The sequence below is a fragment of the Strix uralensis genome, chromosome 1, assembly GCF_047716275.1.
Source record: "Strix uralensis isolate ZFMK-TIS-50842 chromosome 1, bStrUra1, whole genome shotgun sequence".
NCBI lineage: Eukaryota > Metazoa > Chordata > Aves > Strigiformes > Strigidae > Strix > Strix uralensis.
The window spans coordinates 54,934,959-54,954,556 of NC_133972.1; the positions used below are offsets into that span (position 1 = coordinate 54,934,959).

A 19,598-nucleotide genomic window follows, 5' to 3' on the forward strand; every position below is an offset into this window, starting at 1 on the left:
GTGTAATTACACACCTCATTTATCCAATTGTTAAGCCAAGAGTCTGATTAAATATTAACAACTGCTTGGTTCTCCTAGTGTCATTAGTTGGAAAGCAACCCTGTAATCTCAGGTAACACATGATGGTAATTATCCTTCACAGTCACACTTAGCTGAAAATCCAGCACAATCAGAGCAGATAAAGTTGCCCAGCAGAAAACACATTACCTCTGTTCCTCCTTACCTTAACGCTGCCCGAGCCACGTACTGCGTGCATGGACTTTCCACAACAGAAAAGCAAACAGGTACAGAATCACAGAATCATCTAGGTTGGAAAAAACCTTGAAGATCATCTAGGTACAGAGCACTGCAGAGGAGAGCACTGGCTGTTTTTGCTCTGCTAATCCCATGCTGCATGTTAAGAAACTGCAGCCTGGCTTCCAAAGTTATAATGTCATTTTTTACTTCAAGTCAAAGCAGGGTGAGTTTGGTTTTGCCCAACCATCCCTTCCCATAGAAAGCAAGGGGGAGAGCAGAGCAGCTCAGCTTGCGACCAGCATCGCGAAAGCTGGGAACGATGCTCTTGTGTCTGGCCTTGCATCAGAGGGGAGTGCACTCTGTGAACTTCACAAATTATTAGGCAACCTTAGCTGAAATACATAAACCAGAAGCAAGCTGCACTTCTGTTGCGCTCTGCGTGAGAGTATCACCAGGCTCCTTAAAATAAAATGTTGCAGAAGAGAGCATCAAAATGCTATAAACAACCCAAAGCAATGGCAAACAGATGTTTTGTTCAGCCCTCCAAGGAGCGCTGTGCGGTGCTGCCCACAGCCTTCACCAAAGACCTCAGGACCCAGGGGACCCTGAGCTGTGTGGGGGCACCTGCTGCCTCAGGGAGCGGGACCACGTCAGGGGAAAAGTGTGAATTGGAGACCCTGAGCTGTGGGCATGGGGGGGATGCATGGGGGTGGGCATTGTGGAAACTGATCCAGGAGATCCCCCTTTCCCAGCTGCTGTAGCAGCGTTAATAGAGGACTGCCTGGAGCAGCAGGGCTTTCCCCCCGTTAACATCTTATTACAATGAAAGGAGCAGTTTATATCTCCCAGAGTTATTGCTTCCAGACTGTCTGTAAACTCAGGTGAAACCTTGCATCTGGTTCAGGTTTTCAGGCTTTCCATTGCAGTGAAGAGGATGTGACCATAATTTGTGTGTGATGAGACTGGGGCTGGAGGTGGGCTGGGACAGGGGAGCTTGCCACCCACCAAGCTGGGGCCACCAAGCCACTGCCTGATGTCTGCTGTGCACAGCTCACAGAATCACAGAATCACAGAATCGTCTAGGTTGGAAAAGACTTTGAAGATCATCCAGTCCAACCATTAACCTAACATTGACAGTTCCCAACTACACCATATCCCTAAGCGCTAAGTCGACCCTACTCTTAAACACCTCCAGGGATGGGGACTCCACCACCTCCCTGGGCAGCCCATTCCAACACCTAACAACCCGTTCTGTGAAGAAATGCTTCCTAATATCTAGTCTAAACCTTCCTTGGAGCAACTTGAGGCCATTACCTCTTGTCCTATCGCTTATTACTTCATTAAAGAGACTCATCCCCAGCTCTCTGCAACCTCCTTTCAGGTAGTTGTAGAGGGCAATGAGGTCTCCCCTCAGCCTCCTCTTCTACAGACTAAACACCCCCAGTTCCCTCAGCCGCTCCTCGTACGACATGTGCTCCAGACCCTTCACCAGCTTCGTTGCCCTTCTCTGGACACACTTGAGTAATTCAATGTCCTTTTTGTAGTGAGGGGTCCAAAACTGAACACAGTAATCAAGGTGTGGCCTCACCAGGGCCGAGTACAGGGGTCACTTCCCTGTCCCTGCTGGCCACGCTATTTCTGATACAAGCCAGGATGCCATGGGCCTTCTTGGCCACCTGGGCACACTGCTGGCTCATGTTCAGCCAGCTGTCAATCAACACCCCCAGGTCCCTCTCTGACTGGCAGCTCTCCAGCCACTCCTCTCCAAGCCTGTAGCGCTGCTGGGGGTTGTTGTGGCTGAAGTGCAGCACCCGGCATTTGGCCTTATTGAAACTCCTACAGTTGGCCTTAGCCCATTGCTCCAGCCTGTCCAGGTCTCTCTGCAGAGCCTCCCTACCCTCGAGCAGATCAACACTCCCACCCAACTTGGTGTCATCTGCAAACTTACTGAGGGTGCACTCGATCCCCTCATCTAGATCATCAATAAAGATGTTTAACAGGAGTGGCCCCAAAACCGAGCCCTGGGGGACACCACTCGTGACTGGCCACCAACTGGATTTAACTCCGTTCACCACAACTCTCTGGGCCCGGCCATCCAGACGGTTTTTTACCCAGCGAAGCGTGTGCCCATCCAAGCCACGAGCAGCCAGTTTTGCCAGGAGAATGTTGTGGGAAACGGTGTCAAAGGCCTTACTGAAGTCAAGGTAAAGTACATCCACAGCCTTTCCCTCATCCAATAAGCAGGTCGCCCTGTCATAGAAGGAGATCAGGTTTGTCAAGCAGGACCTGCCTTTCATAAACCCACACTGACTGGGCTTGATCATCTGGTTGTCCCGCATGTGTTGTATGATGGTACTCAGGATGAGCTGCTCCATCAGCTTCCTGGGCATCAGCTCCTTGTCTTCCCTCTTCCACGGTGCCATGTGGCATGGCATGGCCAGTGTCGGGCACAGCCATGCATGGGGCTGCGGGAGGGGAAGGCGTCAAGGTTTGCTCTGAGACCTCTCAGAGCATCAGGATAGACTGCTCCAGAGCAGGGGATGCAGAGGAGCTTTGCAGCTGGTGGCACTAGAAAGACCATGAGAGAGCTCTCTCATCCATAATACACTGCAGTTCAGCTCAGGCTCCCAGTACAGCCTTGGCAGGTGATGAATTTGAAACACGATTTGCAAGATCAGAGTCAAAAATCAATAAACTCCATCAGCTAGGATCTAGCAGCTGTCTGCAACAACAGGTTACAGCAGCTGATGAATACTTTAAGGTGGGGGAAATGAATTAAAAATAAGACCAAAATATGATCAGAAAGCATGCTCTCCAGCTGCTAGCCCTATAGGAGAGCAAATCCCAAGAGAAATAATTACATTCTGGTATATTCCTTAACACAGCTAGAGCAATCTCTTCAAGGATGGATAATACCTTTATATGGTGGGTAGGGTATGCTACAAGTTACCAAATAGCTCCTTGTTCAAGTTTTAGCTGCCCAGTTTTGTGACTTGTAAAACTGAATTATCAATTCCTGTATTCTTTCTGAAATCCACTTTAAACAACCCTCAACCACCCCTCTCCAATAATCCTTCTGTAATACTTGCACCAGTTGTGTAAATAAAGGCTTCAGTGAAATTCTATCGATACTTATTACTCAACCCCACCAGGGGTTTTTTTGGAAGCTGAGTAAATGCTTGAGCTTGCCTCACCAGCATGCAGCTTGCAGGTGGCACATGCAATAGGACATGCTCTGGCCTGGGAAGCTGTGGGGAACCCCCACATGGTCTCTGACACATCAGCACGTGGCAGAGGCCTCCCTCTCCATCATTTTCTTTTCCAGCCAAAGCCATAAGAAATGGGATTTAAGCCAAAAAATGTTAAATAGGGACAAGAAAGGCAGCAGAACACCAACGCATCTGGGAGGCAGAGGTGGCAAGCCTGGGGAAATTGGAGTAACATCCATCCTCTGGGATCAGAGTGGGAGTTTCCCAACTTCTCCAGCATGGGCTGGGACACAGCACTGAGACCTGCAGAGCCAGCCTGTGTGGGGAAGCCACAGACTTCACTCTCACTGGAAGCGTTACCTCAAAGCCTGCGAGGGAGAGACCCAGCAGCCTGTGAGAAGAATTAATTTCTCATGAATTTGTAACACCAGCCAGGTACCTGCATGGCTGCATTTCCCCTCACATTGCACAGGTCACCCACAGAAGGAAACCTGTGGACAGTCACCTGTGGATGGCAAGTGTGGAGCTGCAAACTCATGCGCCTACGTCCCACCAGCGTCACAGAGTGAGTCGGAGTGGGTGGGAAATGAAGCCTTTGTGGTCAATGGATGAAGAACATATAAAATATTGGCAAGGACACCTGTTTCCAGCTTTAGCTTTAGTGGGCTCCTAATGACTAGAAAGATAATTTCAGGAAAGGAGGCACTGACATGGCCACTGTTCGTGGAGACATTTCTGGCTCACTACAATCTTTGTGTGTCACGTTAAATAAGCCACTTAAAATCACGCTGTTGCTATTTAAAGGGATTATAACAATTGATCATCAGAAAACATTTAATAGGCCTGTGATGAAAAGTCAAAAAGAATATACATAACAACTAGATTTTTGCAGCACAGCACTATCTTCTGTATTGTCACAAGGAGTTTCACTGAAAAATAAAACCACCTGTTCGGTTAAGGCTGACCTGAATACAAGGCTTTTTTTCTTTCTGGCCTTGCACAGATATTTCACAAACAATTGTTTTCCAAAACAGTGGCTTGATCTTCACCGGTTACTGATACTGATGCTATGTGCCAGGAGTCCCTCTGTCCTGGTGATGCAGAGGAGTCGAGAACGTGATCACCGCTCTGCAGCAAAATTCCCCATTTCCCCAGAAAGACGTAACTCGCTGTTCAGAAAGCCCAAGCAGCACCAGTTCCAGCAACAAGGCCATTCCAGCAAACAGAGATGTATGATCTCGGGGACCCACCTGCAAAAGCCCACACAAAAGTGCTCCCCAGAAACCTTCCGGCCTCATAAACCTCTCACGGGCCCCTGAAGGCCGTAAATTCTGCAGAGCCTCTCACAACTGTTTCAAAATACTTAATGTTTTCCTTCTGCTCTGCGGTTTCCCCGCCTATGGTGGGGATCTGTGCACCCACCTGATACTGAGCCTGGCTGAGTATTGCTCCATATGCCAAAAAAACTATGGAATTGAGCTAAATTGTCTTAGCTGATGTCTGTCTAGGTAAGACATCGATTCCACTTCATTATGACTTGATTTATTTTAAATTAAAAGGGAAGAAACAAGCAATAAAGGTAAGTATTTGAGTAAGATTTTCAATTTCTAATGTCAAGATTTAAGAAATCAGTGAAACAGGTTAATGACATCAGGTGAACTGAAGAATTCTAGCGTGGGACAAGCATGATATTTCTCTCCATAAACATAAAAATACTACTTAAAAAACAGCATTCCAAACAAGGAGAAAAAGCTTGTAAGGAAGATGCCTTATCTTGTCACCTCAGAGAGGGTAGCAGGAGTAAGCACTGAATGATTTACCGAAAACAGAACTGATTGGCAAAGCAAAGTTACTCATACAGGCAAGAAGGCGTAGGGATGTGGACAAACCCAGTTAGACTCTGCAAAGGGAATTAAATGGGAATGTGACTGTAAAACTGGAAGTGCTCATATCCCATTTGAAAAAGATTTTGTTGCACAGAAACTGGGAATGACCAGCCTGTCTCCATTGCAAAACACCTATCAAATGAAGAGCATCAATATGTGAGTCAAAAATACATCATAAAGAGGGAAAACCAAGCAATCTCAACAACTGTGGGCATTTTAGTCTGTCCTCAATATTGAACTATAATTTGGAAACATTTATGAAGTCAAAAGATAACAAAAGACATGAAGGTCTGTATATACTCCCCAAAGTTGTCTACTCTCAACCTAATCTCATACCATTCTTCAGTAAGATGAGCAACCTTTTGCACAGTGGGTGTGTTGGATGTAACCTACCTGCACCTCAGTTAAGAGGTGCCATACAGAAAGAAGTTATTTAACCAAGTACTTTTGTTGTAGGCAGAAGCTGGCCAAGAGGAAGACAACCATGGGCTGTGCTGAGATGGGAGACATCAGGTAAAGATGGTTACCACCATTTTTGAAGGCTCAGCATTTTGACCTATTCAATATTTTTTATTAACCAGGTAGGAGAATCCTAACGAAATCTGTGGATCTGGTAGAGTTAGTTGGTATTGTAAGGGTCATGGGAATACTGGAATATTATGTGTGAGACTTAGATGACTTTGTGGGTTGGAATATTAGAAATGGATTAAATTTGATTGTACCAACTCCACATCATGCACCTGGAGACACCTAAGCGGAACTGTAGCTTTCACATGGGGACTTGTTATTTGGCTTTGACAGCAAAAGAGAAGGGCTATTAGCTCACAAGATGATTACGACCTACCAGAACAATGAGGCAGTAAGGAAGGAGATCAAACTTTATGATCTAAGAAGTTTATTCCTATTGCTCTGAGCCTCACCCATGATCACTCAGGCTTTCTTCTACAGGGCGCTGAAACAGTCCCATTTTTCCCCACTGCCTGCAGCCGCCGTGGGAGCTGCCATAACCCTCCCGCTGGCAGTGGCAGAGCTCCTGGGGCTGTTTGCAGGGGCAGCCAGTCTCTCTTTGAGCACCAGCTTAGGGCACTGACACCTAACATGGAGAACGAGAGACAATAAAATAAAACCACGTGAACCCTTGTGCTGTCTCTGAAGCTTGGCCGAGTCTGTAAGCTATCCTTGCAGCTGGGCAGTGAAAGCAATGGGCTGCTCTTCCCAACCTGCCACTGTCTCTTAAAATCTTTCCCCACTATGCCACCAGCACCCCAAGGCCCAGAGGCGCAGGAGAGTGCTGCATACTGCCCACTCCCACTCATTAACCAAAAGCGCTTTGGCTGTTGAAGTATCAAAGTGAAGCACACTGAACTTTACATTGATTATTTCATTAGGAAAGCATTTCATATGGGATAAAAAGTATTCTATTCCCAGCAACAAGTCACGTTTTTCTTACCAGGACACTGATGGAGCCTGCAAACAGTGCCGGTGGTGGTAGTGCCATGCCTGGGAAGGCTGAGGCTCAGCAGTGATGGGAAACACTGAAATAGCAGTGGTAGGCTTGCTTGTACCTCTCAGTCTTTGCATGGGGAATGAGACCATGTGTGAAAGAGCAAATGGGAGGGAAGGAAAATCTCCCCAGTGAATTTAAACCATGATGAGGAACCAAATATTCTTTCCTTTTAATCCCTTGCAGTGACTTTGGCAGATATACAAAAAATATATATCTATAACTTTTTAGTTATCTTTATTTGCCTTCATTCTTACCAAACATCCAGCTCTTGAAATACTTTCGAGTTTCTTCAATGCCTTTCCAGCTGATATTGCCCTGGTTCAGTATCTTCTGCAAACTGCAATTTAGTGGCTGAGTTCAGACCAATTTATTTCAACTTGTATTGTAATGGCATACAGCAATTAACCTCTTTCTTTGTAACGAAGTAAAACTACTTCTTGGTTTTCCTCTGTCTCAGTTTAGGCTTCTTGACAGAACTTCACTCTTCATGCTGCAATTACTAATGCTTGCAGGATAATAACCTACCAGTGAGGACATTCACTGAAGTCCAAGTAAGGTCCTTGTACTGGGATTTCTTGACTTGTTTTTCGGATCGCTGTAATCAGCACAAGGAACAGGATTTTTCCTGTTACATACACAATTTTCTCATGAATTCATTAGAAGGCATAAGATACAGTGCTCTGTAATTCAAATTAATTCCCACTTTTCATTGTATGCTCGCATACACTCGCCCAGTGTATGCTGTTAGTCAACAGGCAACCACTACATGCCAGAAAGGGCTGGGCGTCAGAGATGTCACATCATGGGCATCAGTCCTGCAGAGGTTTGCAGTGAGAATGCTATTAACTGCCACAGAAATACCCAAACTATCTAAAAATTAAGTCTTTGCAGGATCTGCTCGAATCGCCTGCTGGGCACCTGATGCAGTGCACCACTCTATAGGCAGCTCCTCCTGGAAGCTCCTCTGCCTGGAGGGAGCACCACGGCCTCTGCTCACACTGCAACCTGGCACTGGCTGAAGAGCAGAGCACATAAGTCCTGAGCAGTTACAGTACTCTGTTATTGGGGAAACACAGAGGCTGGGACAGGGGACTGCAAGGCACGGGACTTGACACGCCTGGCTCTGTGCTTAGCTTACCTGGGAGCAGGCAAGCCGAGATGCATGGCGACCTTGGCCCCTCCTGAATGAATCTCACTCCTGAGACACATTAGCCTTTTGCAGTCTATGAAAATGTTTCCAATATATAATATTAATATTCCACCAGTTGAAATATGGAGCAGCTCAAAGTTCCCCCACCCAATTACAATTCTGGCCATTAGTACAGCAAGCTATTAAAACCAAGTTAAAGAAGGAAGGTGGCTGCATTTACCATGCTGCTTTATTTCTCAGAAGCTTGGCATTTAGAAATAAACTAATCACTTCCATTTGACAGTGAGCAAAGCACTATTTGCTGTGTTGTCTGAAAGCCTTGAGAAGGATTTGGATGCATTTAAAGGTTTATTAGAATAGTGACAGGGTTTGCCTGTACAGAGCAAGGATGCTGGATGTCTGTGCTGAACTGATACTGATGTGTATTAAATGTAACAGTGATATAATGAGGGGCAAGAAACTTGAAAGGTGAAAAGGTGAATGGTAAGAGACTTAAGGCTTCATTATAATAGCTCTTTAAAAAAAAAAAAAAAGACTGGAGACTTCTGCCACTGTAAACTGAAGATTCAGTCACTTTGCTGACTTAGCAGTGATTAAAGTTCTAGTATCTGTTCTCCACAGCAAAACACTACTATAGCACTAGGGCAAAGAAAAGCATATTGCAAACAAATGCTGCACAGAGAACTAAGCAATGATTCCAAGTGACCAACTTAGTACCTGCATCTCTCCCCTACCTCAGGGAGAACTTCTCAGTCTTCCAAAGCTAAAAGATCTAACGTTTTCTTCTGGTTCAACAGTTCTGCTTAATTATATTGCAGTTTCATCAGAGCAGCTGAACAGCAAGTCTACTCTACCATGAATTTTATACAAAACAAGTTATTTATACTCAGATAGCCTGCACATGTTGGGGAGTTTTTGTTGATTTTTTCTCGAGGCTTCATTATGCTGTGTTTACAGTTCACTCACTTTTTCCTTCTTTATTTTTTTCAGCCTGGTGTTTTTCAAAACCACTGCCACATTTCAGGTACTCCAAAAAGATTTTGACTAAGAACCAACCCCTAAATTTTCTTTTAAGTGAGAATGAATCCTAACAACTTCATGAGCTAGAAAGCTTTAAACCCAAGAATGCTTTCCCATGCCTCGCAGCAGCCATTATCTCCTAGAACAAAACCTTATTCAATGCTGAGTAAACAATAATGCACTTCTCCCCTCTTAAATCTAACTTGTGGATTTATCATCTTACTTTCCTTGGACACAACTGCAAAAGGGGAATTATTTTTCACAGCTGACAGTGGGAATGCGGAGCCCAGGAGGCAGAGAGCCCCAGAGACCTGACAGTCTGCTTGAACTGTGCCTGAAAAATGCAATTCATCTGAACACTGCAGAGAGAAGGGGGGAAAAAAAGGATGAGCCTAATTGGTTCTGACTATAAAAGTCAGATCTCAGTTTTCTCTAGAGATGCGCATTGCAGGAAATACTATTAGTGAACCTGGATCCCTTTTAAAAGGGCTAATTTAATCAAGCACTACAATAATTTAAGAATATGACACTTAGAAGATTTACATATAATACTTGACTATCAAAACTATCAAATATTTGTCATTAAATGACATCGAATGAATCATTTGGGAGAAAGATGATACGTATTTGCAGTAGCCAAAGGGAGTGGTCTTGCATACAATAAAGCTTCAGAATAGACAATCTGTTGAGTATTAATTCAAACAGAGATCTTACCTATTATGCATAAAATGCAAACATGAGACAAAAGCTCAAAGAATAAAGGATGCCTACCATGAAGATATGGGAACAATTTATCAAGTGACAGACGAAATGACTTTGGTGTCAAAATACCCTCTTGTACTGCACATGACTCTGAATGTTTCTAAATGCAAACTCTTGGCTGCAAAGAGGAGCTTTTGTTGAGCAGCGTCCCCAGGACGGCTGGCTGCGGCACGGCTGGGAAGCTCCCATCACACTTAAGGTGAGCAGGTATAGAAACTGCATCAGACCTACCCTGCGTTCCTCTGCCCGCCTGTGGAGCTTTCAGACAGATCCTCTCAGGGCTTCAGGCTTCTCATTTTTTTCAATCTCTCACCTTACATAAGCACTTCATTTATCAGAAAGAAAGGGGAAAAAATCCATTCTGCGTTGAAATAGACTGCCACCTGCATTGCTTCCTAATGTAAGCAAATCCCAGTGGAAAGGTTTAGCACCAGACTTTTCTGCTGGACCAATAAATCACTTTCAGAAATATCGTTTAAACCCTACATGTGGTGTTAACCAGCAGGAGTAGCACATTTTTTAAAAGAAATTCCAACAATTCAACAATTAATCCAATTTCCTGGAAGAACTCAGGTGACCACTGTGTATTTCAGGTTTCAGATCAGCCATAGATATTTTAGCAACATGATACTGTTACTGCACCTTAATAAAAGAAAAATAGCTGGAATACATGGTACAGTGTGACACTAACACACAAGTTTAAAATGTTCTACAGACTTAATCCTTTTATGATTTTGTGTGTTCGTGCGTGCATGCATGTATAAAGACACTGAAAATGCTGCTCCTGAAAGACACAAGACTATTAACCTGTGCAGACATCGCGGTTGTCTCCCGGAGTGCCGGTATCCCGTCCATTTATCAGCACAGCTGTCGCACAAGGTAAAAATAAAATGGTGCTTTGAGTTTAACAGGCTGCAATCGACTTACAAAGCATGGCTGGGCTCTGCTGGGCTGTACTTGGAAGGGTCTAAAATCTGGAATAGGAGAGCAGCACATAAAACAGCATAAACCCCCAAATTCTTCCCTGGAAAACTTCCTCTCCCAATTATTCATAAAAGAGAATAAAAGTAAGTGAGCTTTCAAATAATTTGTATCAGCTCTCTATTTTGTAGTTTGCTGTAATTTCTTTTAATTAACTTGCACAATTTAAATGGCTTGAATTCTAGAGCCAGTTCCCTTTAAAAAACATCTTCTTGCAAACTTTGATTAGCTCCAGAGAAAAGATGGCAGATGACTTTAAATGGCACAAAGGTGGATTTATTGGCAAGAGTGTCAGGTCTGCACTTAGCAAGGAATTGGCAGATAGCAGAAAAAGGCTGGACAGGATTCAAACTCCAAGGACTCAGAGCTGAAAAAGGATTTATTTGAATAGCAAAGTATAGCAGTGTATTTACTTCAGTTAAAATTAATAAAAGCTTTTAACTAAAAACATGAAGAAATAAAACTTCCAGTGGAAAGCAACTGCATTGCTTCAAAGATATGGTCACAGGGATATTTATTGCTTTCCTCCCTCACCGTGTCATTTATTGCTTTTAGCAATGGGAAGGTATATTGATCTCCTTGATCAGGTGTATGTTCAGAAGCCAAATTAAACCTGATGCTGCACAAAATTACTTAGCATATAGGAAATAAAATGCTTTATTTTTGTCCTATATCAACTGTAGAAAAAAGTAGTATATTCATTGCATGTGAAAGGCACAGAGCCTAAAGCCCCCAAAAAAGGCAGAGTAGTCAAAGGAGTGTAAGCTGCTTCTTGCAGGTAGACAAGAGGCTTGGCCATGGTCTGCAACCACAAAAACAACAGGGTTTTGTGCCAGAAGTTCTCACTACTAAAGAATCACCAGCTGAAACCATAAATTTATTTGGGTTTGGGGAGATTTTTTTGTCCCAAGTTTTGTGCTTTCTTTACAAATGTCATAAAATTGCTTATGACAGTGCTTAAAGTATCAGCTACCATACTGAAGCCTTGTTTACACTCGTGACTCCACCACTGGCGATGGACCCAGGGGAACATCAAGAGAAATGGTTTCCAAAAAGCCAAACACCGCTCTGTTTCTGGGCTGGTGCTAAGGCCTGCTTTCGGCCCGGCTGACCTGCAGGGTCTCTTGCAACCAATGTTTTTATGAAACATTCTGCAAAAGAGTGTTCCCAAATACTCAATCCCAGGCTTTGACTAGTAGCAAAGATACTACACACAATGCTGACTTTGTTGAGTCAGACATTTATAAATGGCATTCATCCAGAACATCTCACAGAGGATGCTGAAAACGTAGGGTGGCTAGGAAGAAGACGGGAAAAGGGGGGAAAAGAGGGGGAAAGAGGGGGAAGGAGGGGGAAGGAGGGGGGAAGAGGGGGAAAGAGGGGGAAAGAGGGGGAAAAGGGGGGAAAAGGGGGGAAAAGGGGGGAAAAGGGGGGGAAAGGGGGGGAAAGGGGGGGAAAGGGGGGGAAAGGGGGGGAAAGGGGGGGAAAGGGGGGGAAAGGGGGGAAAAGGGGGGAAAAGGGGGGAAAAGGGGGGAAAAGGGGGGAAAGGGGGGAAAAGGGGGGAAAAGGGGGGAAAAGGGGGGGAAGGGGGGAAAAGGGGGGAAAAGGGGGAAAAGGGGGGAAAAGGGGGGAAAGGGGGGAAAAGGGGGGAAAAGGGGGGAAAAGGGGGGGAAGGGGGGAAAAGGGGGGAAAAGGGGGAAAGAAAGAGGAAAGAGAAAATCTCAGTCACAGTGTCTCTGAATTGCTTTCTACTGTCACATCTGCATGAGATACTTTTATGGAACTTCTGTGATTCTGTTCTATGATTCTAACTAGATAATGGGACATTCTAGTCTTTTACAATGGCACATAAAGACCCCAAATCACATTTAGCAGCTTCTTATAGCAACAGGTCACTTTTTTTCCTACTACTTATCAGTGTTGTGTCTGCATGAAACCAAGTGAGCCATTTTCCTATTTTGCTAAGTACAGATGCAGCATTTGATTTCACTTTTATGGACTAAAGCTAAAAGATGCTTTCCTCAGAAAACTGAAAGACCTCATTTCAAGTCTGAAAGCAGCTGGTCTCAGCAGCTAGCATGTGGCTGACCTAACTACAAGCGTGTAACTGAGACACCAAAAGAAGACATTCACAAAGTCAGCTTTGCCATTTGGAAGAGCTCGTGCCCAAGGAAGCTGAGGGTGCTCCAGACTGACATACCTCATGTGGGAGCAGACTCTGGAACCATGTAACTACAGGGGCTGGAAGGGAGAAGTTCAGACTAAGGCTACAGGACACTTCCACATATGCAAACCATCACAGACCAGTCATACTGAAGCTTATATTCAACATGTTGTGCCAACCTTCATCTTCATTACTGCCTTCGTGTATTTCTTCCACTTGCCTCCATTGAATTATGCTCTAAGTCCCCCAGAAAGTGCTTGAGTATCTACATGCCTTGGACCATGATCTGGACTGGCACAAGAGCAGATCTATTTAACAAAATTCAAGTTAAAGAGAAGGTATGGACATTTTTTAATTCTTACTTCCCTTGGCCACTCTAAATAACTCTGGATAAGAACAAACTGCTTGTACCTACCAGTAGAAGACCTATCATCTATAAATTTCATCTACAGCAGTGTAATTGTGCAGAGAAATCCACATATGGGACAGTTTGCTTCCATATCTCCTTCCAAAAGAGTTTTCGTTTCACTGTTTTAATCTGTTATTCTGGATTAAAATCGGAAGTTTCTGCAAAATAACTTCAGAATAATGTTTCTGGATTTGCCAGCAGCAGAAATCATAATTCATCCCATCATTACAAATGCCTACATGGAAAAGTCAATGAGAAAAAAATGGAAAGGGAGAAAGCTTCCTTTGTACTCGACAGCACCAGACCTATCATATTTTAGAACACTACTGGTACTACCACATCAATAAAATTGTCAAGCAAAGCACAAGTAGGGAAGTATGCTATTGTAATTTTTTAGGATTTCTTGAAGGTTTGTCAATAAGGTATTAGAAATTCACTCTAGTCTGAAAACCAAGTTATTTTTACACTCAGATTTGCAATTTCTACTTTGGAACTGCAGAATGGTCAGCCACATAAAGCCATACACTGAACCCCAAATCTTGCATGTTGCCACACATTGTGCATGTATATATAAGGCCACCAAGACTATTTTGATTCCGTGGATGTGTCTGCCTGTACTGAGAAAGGAAGTAAACACATTTTTTTCTTGAAACTTGCTTGCAGGCTCAGGTCTTCTTCAGTATTCCTAAGCAAGAAAAATTATGGCAATTTAATAAAACGTGGAGAAAATCCTACAGTGTGACAGATCAGCTATAAAAGCACACACTGAAATGAGGACAACGTTTAAGCCATCAGAATCTTCTTCATGTGACCAGATTTTTCTGTGTCATACTCAGCACACAGACATTTTCATTTTTCAGAGCTGTAAGGAATTTGACAAGTAAACCTACTACGGTTAATAGCATTTTAATCTTTATGCATAATAATCACAAACCTACATTATACAGGTTTGATAATAACTGACAGCTGAATTTGAAGTATACATTTCGTTCTAAAATAGATGCGCATGTAGGTGGATGTGTTGTAGAAATATAATATACTACATGGCTGAGCCTAGATAAGCTGGTGATTCTCAAACGTCAGCATCATCCGCACAAAGTTAGGGTTGAAATCTGCTCTCTTAAATACCTGTTCATCCTTCTTATGGCACTTTCTCTAAAGAGCTCAGTGAATAGTAGATAAAATAAGTATCTAATGAGGTATGACAGAAACTCTGATGGAGCTAAACAGCAGAGATCTAAATTCTAATAAATAAATGAAGTCAAACATTTACTGCCAGCAACTATGTCAAGTTAGCCATAGGAAACTGTAGCTCCGCAGCTGGAGAAGGGCAATACTCTGCAAGCCAGAGAAGCGATGGAACTCCTCCAGCTTTGATTATTTATGGTGTGATGATGAAGGAACAACTTTCCATGTGAGGAACAGCTTTAAAGTTGAACAGTGAAGCTGAATCAGAGATTTAATGAAAAATCAGAGGGGAACAAAACTACAGCTACAAAAACAATAACATTCGTTTTAACAATTTAAAAATATAATTTATGTGCAAAACCAGATGTTAACTTGTCCAGCTTGAAGGTAAACAGCAAACTGTATTCCTAACAACCCTTCCGCTGAATAGCAAACATGCACTATTTAATGTTGCCGTAAATAGGGCTCACTTTGTACCTCCAAATGTTATCAAAATGAACACAAATGCAAAACAAACACATTTTAAACAAAGGGCACATCTGTATTTAATGCAAAGCTATTTTCAAAAATCCCAACCTTTCGTAATCTACCATAATCATAACAGCCTGAAACATAAGAATGCTTTCAGACTCGGAAAAAAAAGCTTCTAATTTTAAACATTTATGAGGACACCGAGAAGTGCCTTAGAACCATGCTTTAAAAAGATGTTTTCAGGCTTTAAATTGCTGAAAGCTGAGACCTCTTTACACATTTGGCCTGGACTAGAGAAGAGGAAGGGAAGCACAAAAATATGATGAAAAGACTATACATGAGAATTTCCATTTAAAAAAATTCAACCCACTCTCTCATCCCAAACCTTCTTCCTCCCATCATCATTGCAGCTCCCCTCCTTTTACCCAAAATGAAAGGGAGTGGCTCTTCTTGCATGATAACCGCCACTAAACAACTCACCAACATCACTAGGGCTGATGCACCACCATTTTTAACAAACACTTCTTGAAAATATTTTTGAAGGACAACTCTGCCATCATTGGTGCTGTTCCTGAACAGGAGGGACTCCATCTCAGAGCCGCATTCATTTCAGCTTATTTTAAACTGGTATAGTTTACAATATAATATAGTATAGGAACAGGTGATTTTGCAAGAAAGGTGATTTAACATCCGCTCTAAATAACGAACATGATCAAACCTTTTTATGTTTTTTGCCCAACTCTTTCAAATGCATGCTTTATGCTTGGAATGAACTTCCCTTTGATATATTGTAACTATGTGAAGCAGGGACTGTTCTCACATTTCTGTTTCAGGGAAAATACCAAGCTGTTTGATTTTCAAAGTTAAAGGATTAAGTTGGGGGGAAAAACACTTCTAAATGCAAACACACTCTACTAAGTTAAATATAGTCTCAGTCTGATATGAAACACTGACTTTAAAATTAGCTACTCCTTTCCAAATACGCCATACATTCTCCTCCATCTACCCAGTGACAATAAATACCTTAGGCATTAAAAGATGGGTGTGTCAAGAATAAGAACAAGTAGTATATTTAAAGTAGTTCAGCATACAAAAGTACTGTACGAAAGCAAAGAAACAACCACAAATATGTATTAATACCAACAGATAGTAGGAAGGAAGTTCTGAAAATCCATGGGGATTCTTCCAGCTTAACAAGCACCTGTACAGTTCTATGAGCATTTTCCTTTTGTCTTTTATTTTTCTTGGCTCCAGTGTTATAGTTCAACTCCAGGGCAAAGCACCATACAACAAGAAATTACATTCAAAACTATTAGCTCATCAAAATTGCCTTTACTGTTTAAAACCAAAACACATACACAAAATATTGCAACAGCTTCTGGAATCCCACTCAGAAAACCCAATATTTTTAGATCCCTTCTCATGTTCTCATCACCACAATTTTTGCCAAACAGCGAGAGGCGACCCAGGACATCTCAGGAATGACTCTTTCATCACTGCAATCCCTCAATTACAGTTTGACCGCAAGAAGAAATGAATAGAGTAGTACTGTAGAGACAGTACTGGTGTATTTTCCAGTTTGCCCTCTGATGTGCTCTGACTTCTGTTGAACAGTGATATAGTGATTTCTTACACTGTCTCCATTATTGCTCCCAAAATAATTCAGAGGTACATAAGGCTCTAAGTAACAGCAGTTTAAACACCAATTTCACACTAGATTCAATGGCTTCAATGACCTTTTCATCAAAACTGAGCTCCAGAACTCCATCTCCTTACAGCTTGAACTGACTTGCCCCCTTGGAGATGTGCTGAAACGGTCACTGTGCCTGCCCTGTAGCAGGGGTCACAGAATGCACTATTCCTGCACTTCAGGCTGCCACAGCTTTGCATCCTGGTAAGGTAACTGTTAACTGGCTCCTGACTGCAAGGTTAAGGTGCTGCATGCAATTCCTCTAGTACAGTAAATGTGGCAACACAAGTGAAGAAACCTCATTACCTGTACCAGAGACTTGTAAGTGAAGGAGGAACAATTTCCCTTTAAAGCCATAGACTGGGTCAACTGCAGAGGTACAAAAGCTATATACCAAGTGTGTTAAAGGCAGAGTGCTAACGGTGTTGGCAGCAGTAGTGCTGCTGTCACAGGAGGTGCAAGGAACATGCTACAAGTTCACTGTGAAACATGCAGTCTATTGCAGAATGTCAAACTTCCAAGGAGTAACCAATTCAGATTACTATTTTTAGAACAAGCTTGCTTTTTTTCATAAAGAGTCAAGCTTTGAGAGTTCCATTGTCATGGGTGGCAACTCCCTCATCTTCAAACCAAAAAGCTAGAGGCAAAAAAATACATGTAGATTTTTCACTTAAAAAATGCAAAGATCTTTGCTGTTACCAGGACAGAATATAACAACTAAAAGACCTGCCAATAACAAACCTGCAAGCAATGAACATGGTTGAAGATACTGAAATCAAGAAAATAAGAATTAAAAGCTCTTAAATTATAGATTATAAAGCTCCTGAATGCCGGCTGCATGTATGCACATTCAAATGATCCAGAGAACTGCACGGAAATATATATTTACCATAAAATATGGAAACATAGTTGAGACTGAAATTACACTTCCATTCTGGTTTGTCATTTCATTCAAGACTGAGATTACTTCATATAAACTGATTTACTTCTGTGTGTATAGTATAATTTAGCTTGAAAATCTTTTTCCTTGCTGTTAACCATTAGCATTGAGTATTTGCTGCTACTAAGTTCCTTAAGCGTGAATTTTAAGTCCAGTGTTTCATAATCAGCTTGCATGTACCCATCTGGAATGATACTGGATAAATACATTTTCTTTAAACAAAATAAAGGTTAGCGTAACTTAAAAACCCCCCAACAAACCCAAACAAAGTGATACAGCTCTTGAGTTAGTTTAGCAACACAGCAAAAAAACATAAACAATTTGGTAAGGTACTTGATGTTTTTCATGGTATTGTAGAATTGAGTTTCAATATTCACCATTATTAGAAAGTTCAATAATTCCTTGTTTTGATAACAAACTAAAAATTGTCCATAAAGTGGAAGGGTCTTCACAGTTATGATGACCCTGCCAATGATTACAAAGGTCCTCTTTTCTTCCAAATAACTGTTTGCATAAAATGCAGTTATATCCCACTTTAGACCAAATTTCTATTTTTTTGCTTGGTGTACCAAAACCTACATTTTGCATCTCCTTGGCTGCTTCACCGCTTCCTGACTGAGTCAGTTCACTTTTAGATAACATACCAACATTATTTTGATGGTGAAAGTATATCTGTCTTTTCAGTTTTGGAAAAGTATAAAACTCCTCTTCATGGGTACTGCATTTTGCTAAATGTCTTCTCTCATTGCGCTGTTTCCAGAAGTGGGTTGCATGTTTGATCAGTTCCCCCTTAGCTCCTCTATTTCCCTGCAAAACCCCTTCCTTTACTCTTCCCTGGATCTCTTCTCCATGAGAGCACAGTAAGTGAAACTTCATTTCACCAAAAGACTGTGCAATAAACTGGCATCGACCACATTTGATCTGTAATTTCACTTCTCCTGGGTTATGGAATAGGTCCTCAAAATTGCACTTATTTCCCCTGTTAAAAAAAGGAAACACAAACTATTTCAGTATTACCCATGCATAGAATAGAGAATGCAATTTCTGTCCTTGTAAGTTCCAAGAAGAGATGACATTCATGAAACATCCTTTTAATTAGAAACAGCCACTGTTGCTACAGTATCTAATTCATTTGGAACATAAAAAAAAGAAAAATAAAATAATAGTAAGGCTGATTAGGAAACAACTGAAACCAAATATTATTCAACACTGCTGAGTTTAAGAATTGCCTCCAAAACTAGCCTTGGTAGAAATAATCGTTTAACAACACTAACCTTTTAATAAAAGGTTAATAATGGTTTTTTAAGTTCCTGATTTAGTGAGGTCAATCCAAATATTTCTAGCTTTGTGCTAGAAAAGTGAAAATGAGTATTACTTGTAGCATACTCCTAAGAGAAACTAACTTGTTTACACTGAATGATCTAAGGTCAGTTTAAGGCAAAACCACATGTCCCACCTCCTACTCCAAGATGGAAACAATGAAACTTCAAAGTTTCTTTTCTTTCCCTAAAAGTCTGTAACACAGTTTTGGAGTTTAAATGACTAATTTACATTCAGACAGCCCCTCTCATTGATTTAGGACAGCTCTGCACTATAAAGGAAATATGTACACACAGAGCTAGCAAGTACCTTGTTTAAGTTAAGCCAATCAAAAGAAGATCTCCACAGAAACCTTCTCACAACATCTACAAAAAGGACCACATAATACTGTGTATTTATACACATTAGACAGATTACTCAAAAAAATAGATAAACTGAATGATTCATTGCATGACAGCTAGCAAGGCTGAAAGAAAAGCACTGCTGTTTCTTAGGTTCAGTACCTTAAAACCCTCTAACTGATGCCCCAGAGAGTGGAGCTATGCAAAGCAAAATGTGCAAAGTTGAACTGTAGTGTCATAGTAAGGCGCCAGGTTAAAGCCCTGAGCTTAATAAAGCGTACTTCAATGAAAGTAAATGCACAGTGGAACAAACAAAAAAGCCA

The 19,598-nt window shown here is 42.1% G+C and overlaps 1 protein-coding gene across 12 annotated transcripts in view; it reads right to left on the reverse strand.

Moving 5' to 3' along the window:
• Nucleotides 1-16,024: 16,024 nt before the first annotated feature.
• Nucleotides 16,025-19,598, reverse strand: part of ZNF438 (zinc finger protein 438) — a 57,175-nt gene continuing 53,601 nt past the window's right edge. For all 12 annotated transcript variants that reach the window (XM_074867218.1, XM_074867181.1, XM_074867202.1 and 9 more), the window contains one exon: nt 16,025-18,593. In XM_074867218.1, coding sequence (XP_074723319.1) covers nt 17,981-18,593 — 613 coding nt within the window. In that variant the 3' untranslated portion in view covers nt 16,025-17,980. The remainder of the gene's footprint in view (nt 18,594-19,598) is intronic.